This window comes from Bos mutus, chromosome 13 (genome assembly GCF_027580195.1).
Source record: "Bos mutus isolate GX-2022 chromosome 13, NWIPB_WYAK_1.1, whole genome shotgun sequence".
In the NCBI taxonomy this organism is placed as follows: domain Eukaryota; kingdom Metazoa; phylum Chordata; class Mammalia; order Artiodactyla; family Bovidae; genus Bos; species Bos mutus.
Genome location: NC_091629.1, coordinates 32,419,988 through 32,434,966, shown reverse-complemented (window position 1 = coordinate 32,434,966; position 14,979 = coordinate 32,419,988). Strand labels below are relative to the sequence as shown.

The 14,979-nt window shown below is 41.0% G+C and overlaps 1 protein-coding gene across 7 annotated transcripts in view; it reads right to left on the bottom strand.

Moving 5' to 3' along the window:
• Window positions 1-14,979, bottom strand: part of SHLD1 (shieldin complex subunit 1) — a 111,804-nt gene that overhangs the window by 50,157 nt on the left and 46,668 nt on the right. Inside the window, exon 3 of one of the 7 annotated variants that reach the window (XM_070381255.1) lies at window positions 615-702. The exons of the other annotated variants lie outside the window; for them this stretch is intronic. Within the exon in view, the coding sequence (XP_070237356.1) occupies window positions 615-702 (88 nt within the window). The remainder of the gene's footprint in view (window positions 1-614; window positions 703-14,979) is intronic. 7 annotated transcript variants of the gene reach the window in all.

The window sequence follows — 14,979 nt, the reverse complement described above, 5'->3', positions numbered from 1 at the left end:
TCAGATCATGAACTCCTTATTGAAAAATTCAGGCTTATGTTAAGAAAGGAGGGAAAATCACTAGGCTATTCAGGTAAGACCTAATTCGAATCCCTTATATTTATATATTGGAGTTGATGAATAGATTCAAGGGATTAGATCTGGCAGACAAGAGTGCTTGAAGAACGATGGACAGAGGTTTATAACACTGTACAGGAGGCAGTGACCAAAACCATCCCAAGAAAAAGAAATGCAAAAAGGCCAAGTGGTTGTCTGAGGAGGCCTTAAAAATAGCTGAGAAAAGAAGAGAAGCAAAAGGCGGAGGAGAAAGGGAAAGGTATACCCAACTGAATGCAGAGTTCCAGAGAATAGCAAGGAGAGATAAGAAGGCCTCTTTAAATGAACAATGCAAAGAAATAGAGGAAAACAATAGAATGGAAAAGACTAGAGATCTCTTCAAGAAAATCAGAGATACCAAGGGAACATTTCATGCAAAGATGGGCATGATGAAGGACAGAAATGGTATGGACCTAACAGAAGCAGAAGATATTAAGAAGAGGTGACAAAAATGCACAGAAGAACTATGCAAAAAAGATCTTAATGACCTGGATAACCAGAATGGTGTGATCACTCACCTAGAGCCAGACATCCTGGAGTGTGAAGTCAAGTGGGCCTTAGGAAACATCAGGAGGTGATGGAATTCCAGTTGAGCTATTTCAAATCCTAAAAGAGGATGCTGTGTAAGTGCTGTACTCAATATGTCAGCAAATTTGGAAAACTCAGCAGTGGCCACAGGACTGGAAAAGGGCAGTTTTCATTCCAATCCTAAAGAAGGGCAATGCCAAAGAATGTTCAAACTACCATACAATTGCATTCATTTCACATGCTAGCAAAGTAACGCTCAAAATCCTTCAAGCTAGGCTTCAAAAGTATGTGAACCAAGACCTTCCAGATGTACAAGCTGGATTTAGAAAAGGCAGAGGAACCAGAGATCAAATTGCCAACATCCGTTGGATCATAGAAAAAGCAAGGGAATTCCAGAAAAACATCTACTTCTGCTTTATGACTACACTAAAGCCTTTGACTGTGTGGATCACAACAAACTGTGGAAAATTCTTAGAGATGGGAATACCAGATCACCTTATCTGCCTCCTGAGAAATCTGTATGCAGGTCAAAAAGCAACAGTTAGAACTGGACATGGAACACCGGACTGGTTCAAAATTGGGAAAGGAGTATGTCAAGGCTGTATGTTGTCACCCTGTTTATTTAACTTATATGCAGAGTACATCATGAGAAATTCTGGGCTGGGATGAATCTTTAGCTAGAATCAAGATTGCTGGGAGAAATATCAACAGTCTCAGATATTCAGATGATATCACTCTAATGGCAGAAAGTTAAGAGAAACTAAAGAGCCTCTTGATGAAGGTGAAAGAGGAGAGTGAAAAAGTTGGCTTAAAGCTCAACATTCAAAAAACTAAGATCATGGCATCCAGTCCCATCTGTTCATGACAAATATATAGAGAAAAAGTGGAAACAAGGGCATATTTTATTTTCTTGGGCTTCAAAATTACTGTGGACAGTAACTACAGCCATGAAATTAAAAGACATTTGCTCTTTGGGAGAAAAGGTATGACAATCCTAAATGAAAGTGAAAATGAGGTTGCTCAGTTGTATCTGACTCTTTGCGACGCCATGGACTGTAGCCTACCAGGCTCCTCCATCCATGGCATTTTTTCAGGCAAAAATACTGGAGTGGGCTGACATTTCCTTCTCCAGAGGATCTTCCCAACCCAAGGAATGAACCTGGGTCTGCTGCATTGCAGGCAGACGCTTTACTGTCTGAGTCACCAGGGAAGCCCTTATGACAATCCTAAACACTGTATTAAAAGCAGAGACAACACTTTGCCGACAAAGGTCTATATAGTCAAAGATACGGTTTTTTCAGTAGTCATGTATAGAGGTGAGAGTTGGACCATAATGAAAGCTGAGCACCGAAGAACTGATACTTTTGAATTGTGGTGCTCAAGAAGACTCAAGAGTCCTTTGGACAGCAAAAGATCAATCCAGTCAATCCTAAAGGAAATCAACCCTGAATATTCATTGGAAAGATTGATACTGAAGCTGAAGCTCCAATAGTTTGCCCACCTGATATGAAGAGCCGACTCATTGGGAAAGACCCTGATTCTGGGAAAGATTGAGGGCAGGGGGAAGGGGCATCAGAGGATGAGATTGTTGGATGGCATCACCAACTCAATGGACAGGAGTTTGAGCAAACTCCGGGAGACAGTGAAGAACATGGGAGCCTGGTGTGCTGCTGTCCATGGCATCACAAAGAGTCAGACAAGACTGAGCAGCTGAACAACAATAACTGAGCACTAAGTTGTGCACATTTATGGTGAAACTCCATAGAGCCAGGCAAAGCCAGGGAAGTTGAGCTGAACAAGTCCAAAACCTTGCACAGGGCTGGAAGACTGCCATGTTCTGGCAGCCATAAGGAAGAAAACTTGCTGACCTTTCAGTAGTGATCCAGTAAGGCCACATCTTGGTAATAAGCTAAACTAAGGACTGAGTAAAGGCTACACCAGAATCTCCCTAACGAACCTAAAAACAAGCCTGAAAAACAGCAAACTGACGAGCAAGTAACTTAACTGTCTGCCAAAATGAACTTCAATACTTTTTAAAGACTGCAAAAAAAAAAAAAAAATGATGTCAACTACGTAATATCATGAAGTCCAAGCAGCTAGTAGAATTTAACTAGACTTGAGAAGTAGAAAAATGTAACCTATATCCAGAAGAAAAATCAATCAGTAGAACTAGATCTTGAAAGGACAGAGATGATGGAATGAGCAGACAAGAACTTGAAATAGCTATTATAAATATCCTCAAGGTTTTAAAGGAAAACATGAACACTGTGAGTAAAGAAATAGGAAGATCTGTGATAGTTTTGCTTCTTCATATATATAATTTTATTTATTTTTGGCTGTACTGGGTCTTCACTGCTGCACGGGCTTTTCTTTAGTTGGCATGAGTGGCGACTATTCTCTACTTGTGGGGTGAGGGCTTCTCACTGTGGCAGCTTCTCTGGTGGAGCATGGACTCTAAGGCATGCGGGCTTCAGTAGTTTTGGTTCCCAGGTTCTAAGTGCAGGCTCAGTAGTTGTGGCACACAGACTCAGTTGCTCCGCAGCATGTGAGATCCTTCCCAGATCAGGGATTGAACCTGTCTCCTGCACTGGCAGGCGAATTCCTTACCACAGAGCCACAAAGGAATCCCCGTGATAGTTTTATATACTGTCAAGCATTTCAGTCACAATATTGGATTTTGAATATGATATCATAGAAAAAGTATGAACCAGGAACCAAATCAGAAGAATAAGTTCCAGATCCACTTCTACCATTATCTTGCTATGGCACTCAGGCCCTGACTTGCATTTTCTGGAGTCTGAGATCCTCATCTGCGAACTGAAGATGTGGACCTAAGTAATATCAGTTGCTCAATTTTTCTGATTTTAAAGTCGCACTGCCTCCTGTTTACCCATAGGGAATGGATCCCTGAAGCACAAAAATTCATTCATCCAGCACTTCACTTGAAACCAATACTTAGGGAATTCCAAGGCAGACCAGTGGTTAGGACTCCATACTTTCACTGCCAAGGGTGCAGCTTCAGTCCCTGGCTGAGACTCCATAAGCTGCATAGCTCAGCCAAAATATATGCGTTGTTGTTGTTGTCCAAGAGCCCAGTTCAGTCTGACTCTGCAACCCCATGGACTGCAATACGCCAGGCCTCCCTGCCCCTCACCATCTCCCGAAGTTTGCCCAAGTTCATATCCATTGAACTGGTGATGCTATCCAGCCATCTTATCCTCTGACACCATCTTCTCCTTCTGCTCTCAATCTTTCCCAGCATCAGGAATTTTTCCAATGAGTCAAAAATATATATATCAACCATTATCAGTCAGGTTGTGTGTGACAAATCTAGGCAGAGAACTTTTCTGTTTCTAAAGAGGAATCCTCAGTGGTTCTGCCCAGGAAATCCTTATTTAAAACCAAAAATTGTGATTCAAGGAAAATGTATCTTTTTGGTGCTATAATAAAGTCACTTAAGAATTTTTTTTTTTAATGTAATTAGAGGGCAGAAATTTCTTTTAAAATACTAATACTTCTATCTGTAGCCAATTCCATGTTCAGACAGTAAAGCGTCTGCCTACAATGCCAGAGACTCAGGTTTGATCACTGGGTCCGAAGATCCTCTGGAGAAGGAAATGGCAAACCACTCCAGTACTCTTGCCTGGAAAATCCCTTGGATGGAGGAGCGTGGTAGGCTATACAGTCCATGGGGTTGCAAAGAGTCGGACACGACAGAGTGACTTCACTTTCTTTCTTTCTTTCCATGACCCAAAACCCATGAGCTTCAAATTCTACTAGTTGTGCCATTTTGTTGTTGTTGTTCAGCTGCCAAGTCATGTCCGACTCTTTAAGACCACATGGACTGCAGCACACCAGGCTTCCCTGTCCCTCACCATCTCTTGGAGTTTGCCCAAGTTCATGTCCATTGAATGAGTGATGCCATCCAACCATCTTATCCTCTCTTGCCCTGTTCTCCTTCTGCCTTCAGTCTTTCCCAGCATCAGGGTCTTTTCTAATGTGCCAGCTGTTTGCATCAGGTGGCCAAAGTATTGGAGCTTCAGCTTCAGCATCAGTCCTTCCAAAGAGTATTCAGGGTTGATTTCCCTTAAGATTAACTGCTTTGATCTATTAGCTTTCCAAGGGACTCTCAAGAGTTTTCTCCAGCACCACAGTTTTAAAGCATTAATTCTTCAGCACTCAGCCTTCTTTATGATCCACCTCTCACATCCGTACATGACTATCGGCTAGCTCATAGTCTTGACTATATGGACCTTGGCTGGCAGTGATGTCTTTGCTTTTCAACACACTGTCTAGGTTTGTCATAGTTTTCCTGCCAAGAAGCAATCGTATTCTAATTTCATGGCTGCAGTCACCATCCACAGTGATTTCAGAGCCCAAGAAGAGGAAATCTGTCACTGCTTCCACCTTTTCCCCTTCTGTTTGCCATGAAGTGATGGGACTGGATGCCATGATCTTAGTTTTAATACTGAGTTTTAAGTGGGCTTTTTCACTCTCCCCCTTCACCCTCATCAAAGGGTTCTTTACTTCCTCTTCACTTTGTGCCATTAGAATAGTATCTGTATATCTGAAGTTGTTGGTATCTCTCCCAGCAATCTTGATTCTAGCTTGTAACTCATCCAACCCAGCATTTCGAATGATGTGTTCTGCATGTAAGTTAAATAAACAGAGTGACAATAAACACCTCTGTTGTACTCCTTTCTCAATCCATTGTTCCATACAGGATTCTAACTGTTGCTCCTGATCTGTATGCAAGTTTCTCAGGAGACAGGTAAGATGGTCTGATATTCCCATCTTCTTAAAGAATTTGTTATGCCATTACTTTTATATAAAAACAAATTCCCAAGTACAGAGAAAGAAGTGCCATAAAGTGAGCAATGCCACTTACGGCGTGCCATAAAATAAGATAATGCTGAGAAGGAATTTTCAATGGTTGTAAGGAGGTTTATCAAGGGTCTGTCTTCTAGAGCAGAGATTAGCAAATTTTTCCTGTAAAAAGCCATAAGGCTGTACAAAAAGAGGCCTTGGGTCAGATTTGGCCTATAGGCCATAGTCTGCTAACCCTGGCTCTACAGTCTTATTTAGACATCATTGGTCTCTACCTCAGACTTTACTGAATTAGAATCTACATTTTAAAACAGACTGATGACTGATATGGACATTACATTTAGAGAAGAACTGCGCTAAAGGCAGTGGTTTTTAAGTTTAGCTGCATATTGGAATTACCTGAGGAGGTTTTAAAAACTCCTGATTGCCCAGGCTGCCCTCTGTACCAATTAAATCAAAGCTTCTGGCAGTGGGTCCCGAGCATCAGTAATATCATTAAAGCTCCTTCCCAGGTGATACTAATCATTCTCAGCCAATGCTGAGAATCAAGGTGAAGAGGCTCACTTAGTACAATCAAATCAACCACCAAGCTCATCTGCTAGCAGACAAAGCAGCCCAATGCCCCACTAGGCCTGCTCCCTGTCAGAGATGAATATATTTCAGAACTACAGAAATTCCCAAGGGGCATGAATGGTGACAAATAACCTTAGATCAAACTCGATGTCTCCTCCAATCCTCTGGTGGTGTGTAATTGGAAAGAATAATCTTGGAAGCGCAGAACTTATTTAAAAGGATGTTACCAATTGCAGCCTCAAAAGCTGAACATTTAGCTAAAAGCAGAAAATTCAATAATCTTTCATGACTTTGGAATTATGTTAAGGAATTCATTCTATAGGGCTGTGTTCAGAAGCATTTAAAATTCAGGAACATTTACCAGGAAATAAACAGATATTCCTAAATAAACCACCTTTGAGTGCTCAGTACTTTTCTTTGAGCTTCTTGGGTCCCACAGATCAGACTTACTTTTCCCAATATTAATAAATAACACCTTTAAAGATGCTTCCTGGATTGATACCCAAGCTGCCATGGATGAGAAGCAGTAATAGGTATTCTAAAAAAACGCTGGTTCAATTCTTGGTATAAAGTCCAAAACAACCATCAGTCCTTTTTATTTGCTTCTTTTTGCTTTGTACTTTGAGGAGATAGTGCTATAAATATATGACTATTTCTCTAATTGCTATTATCTGATATTTGCATTTTCTCCTCTTTCAAAGAAAAGTATAAAATAGACTCTTTATCACAGAATTAACTTTATAAGCAAAAAAAAAATAAAGCATTAACTTACTTCACTAATACTAAAATTCTTCCAGCCACTACACACGTCACATATCAGAGGCCTTTTCTAGCTGTGGTGTTTAAAATGCACCCCCACGCAGCAAGCCTTTTCTTCATAGCATCAATTGATAGAGTACTTATTTCTTTGTTTTATTGTGTATCTATCCCTTCTGTACCCCCTCCAACCAGGACCCTAGTGCCAGAATAAAAGCTCCTGGAAGGCTGGGTCTTTATTTTGCTCCCTGTGTATGCCCAGTGCCAAGCGCGGGGCCTGACACATAGCAGACACTCAATAAACATTTCTTGACTGGATGAATGAACACCACCTACTGCATTTTAAAGAATCCGGTCATCAGGGGTGCGAGTAAACAACCCAATACAATATGGAGAAAACAGAAAAGAATGCAGCAGGTTGGTGAGGTATTAACACCTAGTAAGAAAGATACACATTAGAAAAGTTACTTCTCAATAACCTAATGATTTTCTCTATAAAGCAGAGAGACAAACAGTTTAACTGAACTTGAATCTTGGTATAATCTACTACAAATATGATTCATAAACTTTACAGAAATGTCTCCACCAGAGAAAATTTAATTGACAGAAAAGAATAGCCAGCTACCCATTCACTTGTTCAAAGATGTTATAATTTTTTAAAATGGTAGGAAGGACTCAAACTTTATGCATTGTAACCTCTAAGATATAGTTAGTAATAGTATTTATCACCATTTTCCAGTTGCCTATCATGTATAAGGGGACAGTAGGCAGTGCTTTACACACTGTATACATCAAACAGTCCTGAGCAGTTGCCTATAAACTCATGCTGAGCCATGATGAAATTCTCACCAGTTCATGGCTAAGTGAGAAAAATAGTGACTGGAGAAGATGGATCTTTATTTTGGGATTATTCTCTCACTTGGGATATTAAAATATCCTTTTTTTCACAAAATGATGGGAAGTTTGTGGCGTGACTGATATATGCTGTTTTTAAGATCTTTCCTTGGCAAAATAAAGAGATGGCCCAATCTTTGTTGGGCTTCAAAAAAGGAGAAAAAAGGAGGAGGAGGAGGAGAGAGGAAGAGAAAGCAAACTACCCAAACACTGCCAAATGTCCACTGGGGGCAAAAATCACCTCTGGTTGAGAATCACTGGTGTGGAGTGAAAACTTGAGTTATCTAAACAAAAGAGAGAAGATGGGCGCATTGTTATGAGACACAGAATCATAGTAGAAGAAAATCTGTCCTGGCCTGGAGCTGGAGCTGCCAAGAGTCACTCTTGGTGGCCGCGTGGCAGTCCATTCAGGAGCAAGCTGGACTGTGGCACTGGGGACCCACCTCATGCGAGGTACACAGCTTTTTGAACATGGGCACTGCTAATCAGACAGACAGTGGGGCTTTGCCCACAAAAGGAAAAAGGGATTTAAGTGTGAACTCAGATTGTTCTGAGTTTATCTGCATGAATCTAATTCTAAGGAATCTGTTTAAGGACAGCATATCTGTTAATGATATCAAGATTTACTTTAAACAGTAGTTAGTATTCATTTCATGGAATTAAAATGGGTTGCCCATTTTTGTACAAACATGTTCATTCAGCTCCTTTCTCCTATTTACTCATACATCTAGTTCTTTACTGAGTTTTTAAAAAGCTGTCACTTTAATCACTTATGAACACAGTCTTAGAAAGAAAAATCCACCCCAACATTTCTCACTTCCTCTTACGAGAAATTCTTTCATAGTTCCACCTCTGGAAGCACATTCTAATGATGTATGTGCCACAGCCCTGTATCTGCCACTACGGAAACTCACTAAAAAATGTTACTCCCTTAAATTCCTTCATGGCATATTAATTTGATGTTTTAAAACAAATATTTTACCATGAAATAACTCCCATAAAATAGTAAGATCAATCTAACTAAACTGGCTTCTCTAGCCCTTCCACCATCTGTAAATGTGTTTCTTATACTTTCTTAAAGGGATCATTTTTTGGTCATTGTATGTGTGTTAGACACTCAGTCATGTCTGACTCGTTTTGTGACCCCATGGACTGTAGCCCGACAGGATCCTCCATCCATGCAATTCTCCAGGCAAGAATACTGGAGTGGGTTTCCATTTCCTTTTCGAGGGATCTTTCCCAACCCAGGATGGAACCTGGCTTCATTATAAATATTCTCCACTAATATCTACTAAATCACTAATATTTAAAATAAAGAGTGGAGTCTTCCCTGGTGGTACAGTGGATAGAAACCCTCCTGCCAATGCAGGGGACACAGGTTCGATCTGTGATCTGAGAAGATTCCACATGCCAAGTAGCAATGGAACCCATGTACCACAACCACGGAGTCTGCACTCTAGAGCCTGCAAGCTGCAAATCCTGAGCCTACGTGCTGTAACTACTGAAGCCTGCATGCCCTAGAGCCTGTGCTCCTCAAGAGAAACGACCTCAGTGAGAAGCCCGTGGACCTCAATGAAGAGAAAGCCCTCCTGCAGCAATGAAGACCTACTACTACTACTACTAAGTCACTTCAGTCGTGTTCAACTCTGTGCGACCCCATAGACGGGAGCCCACCAGGCTCCCCCGTCCCTGGGATTCTCCAGGCAAGAACACTGGAGTGGGTTGCCATTTCCTTCTCCAATGCAGGAAAGTGAAAAGTGAAAGTGAAGCCGCTCAGTCGTGTCCGACTCTTAGCGACCCCATGGACTGCAGCCCACCAGGCTCCTCCATCCATGGGATTTTCCAGGCAAGAGTACTGGAGTGGGGTGCCATTGCCTTCTCTGAATGAAGACCTAGTGCAACCAAAAAGTAAAATAGATAAACAAATAATTTTTAAAAATACTAAAATAAAGCATGAGACCTCCCTGATGGCCCAGTGGTTAGGACTTTACCTTCCAATGCAGGAGGTGCAGTTTGATCCTGGGTTAGAGAGCTAAGCATGCCTCATGACCAAAAAACAAACAATTTTTTTACAAGCAGTGTTGTAAAAAATTTAATAAAGACTTTAAAAAATGGTCCATATCAAAAAAATCTAAATAAATTAATTAATTAAATAAACTGCTATAGTTCTCAAGATATGATCCAACTAATAAGACTATTCACCCATCAAATACATTGGGTAAGATATGTATGAGGAAACCCATAACAAAACTGTGAGAGTTAAAAAGTGGAGACAACCTAAACATCCAACAACAGACATCACATTATGTAAATTATGGTCCAACCCCACAATGGAACACTATGCAGCCACCAAATATATGAGATCTATATGTATTAACATGGGAAGTGCTTTAATATAGCATTAAGTGAAAAGACTAAGATACAAATTGGTATATATAGTAAAATTCTATTTGCATTTCTAAAAAAATAGATCTATGAGCTGTTTGTGTATGTGTAATACATGTGGTGTATGTGTATTGTGAATACATATGTATAACTATATGTATGTTTAAGTTTATAATTGCAGAGAAAATGTCTAAAAGAGACATAAAAGTTATTTACAATCATCTCTAGGGAGGAATACGGAAGAGACACAAGACTTTTCCTTTCATACCCTTCTGTGCTATTTATTTTAATAACTTTGTAAAAAGGATGACTAAACCTCCATCACTAGTATCATAACTATCATACATATTCCAAAGTGGGAACCTTCCTCCAAAGATGAAGGAGTAAGTCTACAAGAAAGACACACTTTGGATTTTCTCTATAGCTCATTGTCTGAAATCCCTAATGGCTTCGAGGGAGCACAAATCCTGAAGCCTGACAAAGGAAGGCCGTATGTCTAAAAAAGGAAGTCTCCCGGGCACCACTTTTTCAACAGTGTTCAAATAATTTTAGATATCTGGCTTGCCAAATTGGGAACATTCCACAGAAGTAGGACTCTAAATTATGAAACTGCTTTGAATAATGAAGTATCCTATATATTATTTTCAGAAATACTTTCAGAAGTTGGAAGTTACACTATACTTCTGGATTTTAATTTTTCTAAACCAAAGTGATATCATTGTTCCAACTCTAAATCACAATTCAAGCACAATCAAATGTGGCCAAGAGCTGCCCTTGACCCAGAGTAGGAAAGGAATACAAAGCAAAGGCTGACCAAAAAGAACACAGCCCTGTGGCGCTCTAGCTGAGAGCAGGGCATGCTGGCCTGGCACGTGGCTGCTAGCCAGCTGATTTCTAAGCCAGTGTGCTCATGCACACAATGAGGAGTCAAGGTGGAAAATTACAGGTGATGGTTACAGAACCCCCACTTGCTCTCAGGTACTAAAAACAAGTCTTGCAGTGAAGGATGCAATGTGTGGCATTCCAGTGGAGAGGACAGAGGGCTGGCAACCATCACTGCCACTCTGCACCCTCTCCCACCCTCAGGTTACTCAGTTTGGATTCCCTGGATGCACAGAAACAAAAACAGGGACACCAATAAGGAATGCTGGTGGCTTAACTGATGAGCACAGCACAGGCAGACAGGATGGCTAGCTGCTGCTGCTGCTAAGTCACTTCAGTCGTGTCCGACTCTGTGCGACCCCATAGATGGCAGCCCACCAGGCTCCCCTGGGATTCTCCAGGCAAGAACACTGGAGTGGGTTGCCATTTCCTTCTCCAATGCATGAAAGTGAAAAGTGAAAGTGAAGTCGCTCAGTCGTGTCCGACTCTTCTCGACCCCATGGACTGCAGCCTACCAGGCTCCTCCATCCATGGGATTCTCCAGGCAAAAGTACTGGAGTGGGTTGCCATTGCCTTCTCTGGGATGGCTAGCTAGGAAAGTCAATTCTACCATCACACTGAAGAGACACGGTGATGCTCAGTCTCTCCATCCATGGCCAGAGGCAGACACCAGTGACCTCAACAGCTCCAGGGACAATACCATAAGCCTCTGTTCCATTTCCATCAAAATTACCGTTTGATTTCTTTTAGCCCTAAACCCAATGCCTTCAGAACTTGGGAAATAGTTTATCAAAACTCAGTCCTGACTGGTAAGAGTGGAAATGGACACCAGAATTTATGGCAGATAATCTATTTTCTTACAGTAATATAGGAAAATCATCAATGCTCTTAACCATCACAAGATATGGGATATATGGTTAAGAAAAAGAGACAAGCAAATATCATTTCAATATGGAGGAAGAATGTGTAATCCATAACTCTATACACTGAGCCTGATGCTTAAACAAGAGTTAAGTGTGGGGTGGGGCTGCCATTTGTGACACTTATTGAGTCTCAACCCCACTGGTTAGGTATTATTATCTGCATAGAACAGATGAAAAACTGAGGCTCAGAAGTTCTTAACATGCCTAAGGACACCCAGTAAAAAGTGATAAAGCCCTTTAAACCCCAACAGCTGTCCTTTCTTCCCATTCAACAGAGAAAAGGAGGTTGCCAGGCCCAGCTGTCACTCCTACCATAGGAGGCTCATCTCTGTCTGATCACAAATTTAGCAGAGAGCTCAAGCATTTATATTCCTACTTTGTTGTCTGCCCCAAACTACCTTTTTCACTATCTTAAGAAATTGAAAAATGTTCCACTTGCAGAAGGGTCAAATTTCTTTATTTCAAGAAACTAAAAGGGGGATGGGGCATTGATTGAGGGACAGTGAGCGAGGGAAACACACCCATGTTACTGCAGCTTTGTGACTGTTAGGCCAAGAGCTGGGGACAAGATATAGCTTTCCTAAGTCTGGCAAAACAATACTATCTTCTGCAAGGGAAAGGGGGCATTTGGAGTTAGTGTTATAAGATTTTTGTTTTTCCCTCAGCTGATCACTGTGGAACACTGCCCAGGTTCCTGCTGCCTGGACTTCACAAGAATTCCTGGGCTGAGCAAAGACCTTATTCACCACCAACACATAACTCTTTTTAGTAAATAAACTCCCAAAGAGTCAATATATGGCATCTCTTCAGGTGTCTGGTGCTTTTACCCCAACTGCCTTCAAACACTTCAAGTTTCCCAAGTCAACAGGAAACATCTCATACAAAATTGAACAAGATCCTGCTTCTAAACATAAATTCCTGTTAGATGCACCAGCACATGTATTCATGTACCCATGCCAGTAGCAAAATGTCAAGTGCACCGATCTACAGGGTTAGGGGACAGGCACCTTCACCCAGGCCAATGTCTGCGGTGGAACTCCTGTGAGGCCATCATGAAAATGTCCTGTACAGTCTCTGCCAGACCAGCTCCAAGATAGCAGAAGATTATACAGGACGTGGCAGACCCTAAACATACAAAGCTAGCCAGCAGGGACCTTAAAGTCATGTTAAAAAAAAACACGAGAAACTGAGTGGAAGATAGATTATTCTTTCTGGGAACTATATTAATGTTTTGCATCAATTTTAATGATCAAATCATAGGGACAGGTAGCTTTTGCTTTTGATTGAGGAGGCAGGAGATAGGCTCCCATACCCCCTCAAACAGCAAGCCCACTACCACCTCTTCTTGTCATCATTGTTTTATTCCTTTAAATGTTACATTCAAGGCCTAGGTTCCTAGTGGGGATTCCCCCAGAACCACATATTACACTTGAGGTCCCCCTCTTCCTCCACTGGGAGAAAAGTTTTTATATGTATATATATATATGTACACTTACTGTGTGTGTGTGTGTGTGTGTACATCTATATATTCTTTTTCAGATTCTTTTCCATGGTAGGTTATTACAAGACATTTGATATAGTTCCCTGTGCTGTACAGTAGCTTCTTGTTGTTTATCAATTTTATACATAGCAGTTTGTATATATTAACCCCAGATTCCTAATTTATCTCCCCCCTCACCTTTGCTATCCCCTTTGGTAACCGTAAGTTTGTTTTCCATGTCTGTGAGTCTACTTTCTTTGTAAATGAGTTCATTTGTTATCATTTTTTAGATTCTACATTTAAGTGATATCATATAATATTTATCTTTATCTGACTTACTTAACTCTAGATAAGCTCGAGGTCCATCCACCTATTTGCAAATGGCATTATTTCATTCTTTTTAATGGCTGAGTAATATTCCTGTGTGTGTGTGTGTGTGTGTGTGTGTGTGTGTGTACACACACATCTTTGTAAATCTTTCAGATTCTTGAAGGGATCTTCAATCAAACAAGGTGAAGAATAAGTGTCTTCAAGCCTCTCTGGTCTTTAAGAATGTTGTGTTGACATGAAAAGATGCTCAACATCACTCATTATCAGAGAAATGCAAATCAAAACCACTATGAGATACCATTTCATGCCAGTCAGAATGGCTGCGATCCAAAAGTCTACAAGCAATAAATGCTGGAGAGGGTGTGGAGAAAAGGGAACCCTCTTACACTGTTGGTGGGAATGCAAACTAGTACAGCCACTATGGAGAACAGTGTGGAGATTCCTTGAAAAACTGGAAATAGAACTGCCTTATGATCCAGCAATCCCACTGCTGGGCATACACACTGAGGAAACCAATTGAAAGAGACACGTGTACCCCAATGTTCATCGCAGCACTGTTTATAATAGCCAGGACATGGAAGCAACCTAGATGCCCATCAGCAGATGAATGGATAAGAAAGCTGTGGTACATATACACAATGGAGTATTACTCAGCCATTAAAAAGAATACATTTGCATCAATTCTAATGAGGTGGATGAAACTGGAGCCTATTATACAGAGTGAAGTAAGCCAGAAAGAAAAACACCAATACAGTATACTAACGCATATATATGGAATTTAGAAAGATGGTAACAATAACCCTGTATACGAGACAGCAAAAGAGACACTGATGTATAGAACAGTCTTTTGGACTCTGTGGGAGAGGGAGAGGGTGGGATGATTTGGGAGAATGGCATTGAAATACATATAATATATATGGAACAGTCACCAGTCCAGATTCGATGCACGATACTGGATGCTTGGGGCTGGTGCACTGGGACGACCCAGAGGGATGGGTATGGGGAGGGAGGAGGGAGGAGGGTTCATGATGGGGAACACATGTATACCTGTGGCGGATTCATTTCAATATTTGGCAAAACCAATACAATATTGTAAAGTTTAAAAATAAAATAAAATTAAAAAAGAATGTTGTGTTGAAATTCAGCCCCTCTTGAGTAACAGGTGTTGTGGGCTTATTGAGCACATGCTGAGGATACTTATGGGCTTTTTGAGTGTATGCTGAGAATGAGAATAAGCCCAGTAAAGTGAGAAGAGAAGGCCAGGGCTGGTGATCAAGCCAGATGGGATTCAAAGCAAAATGTCAC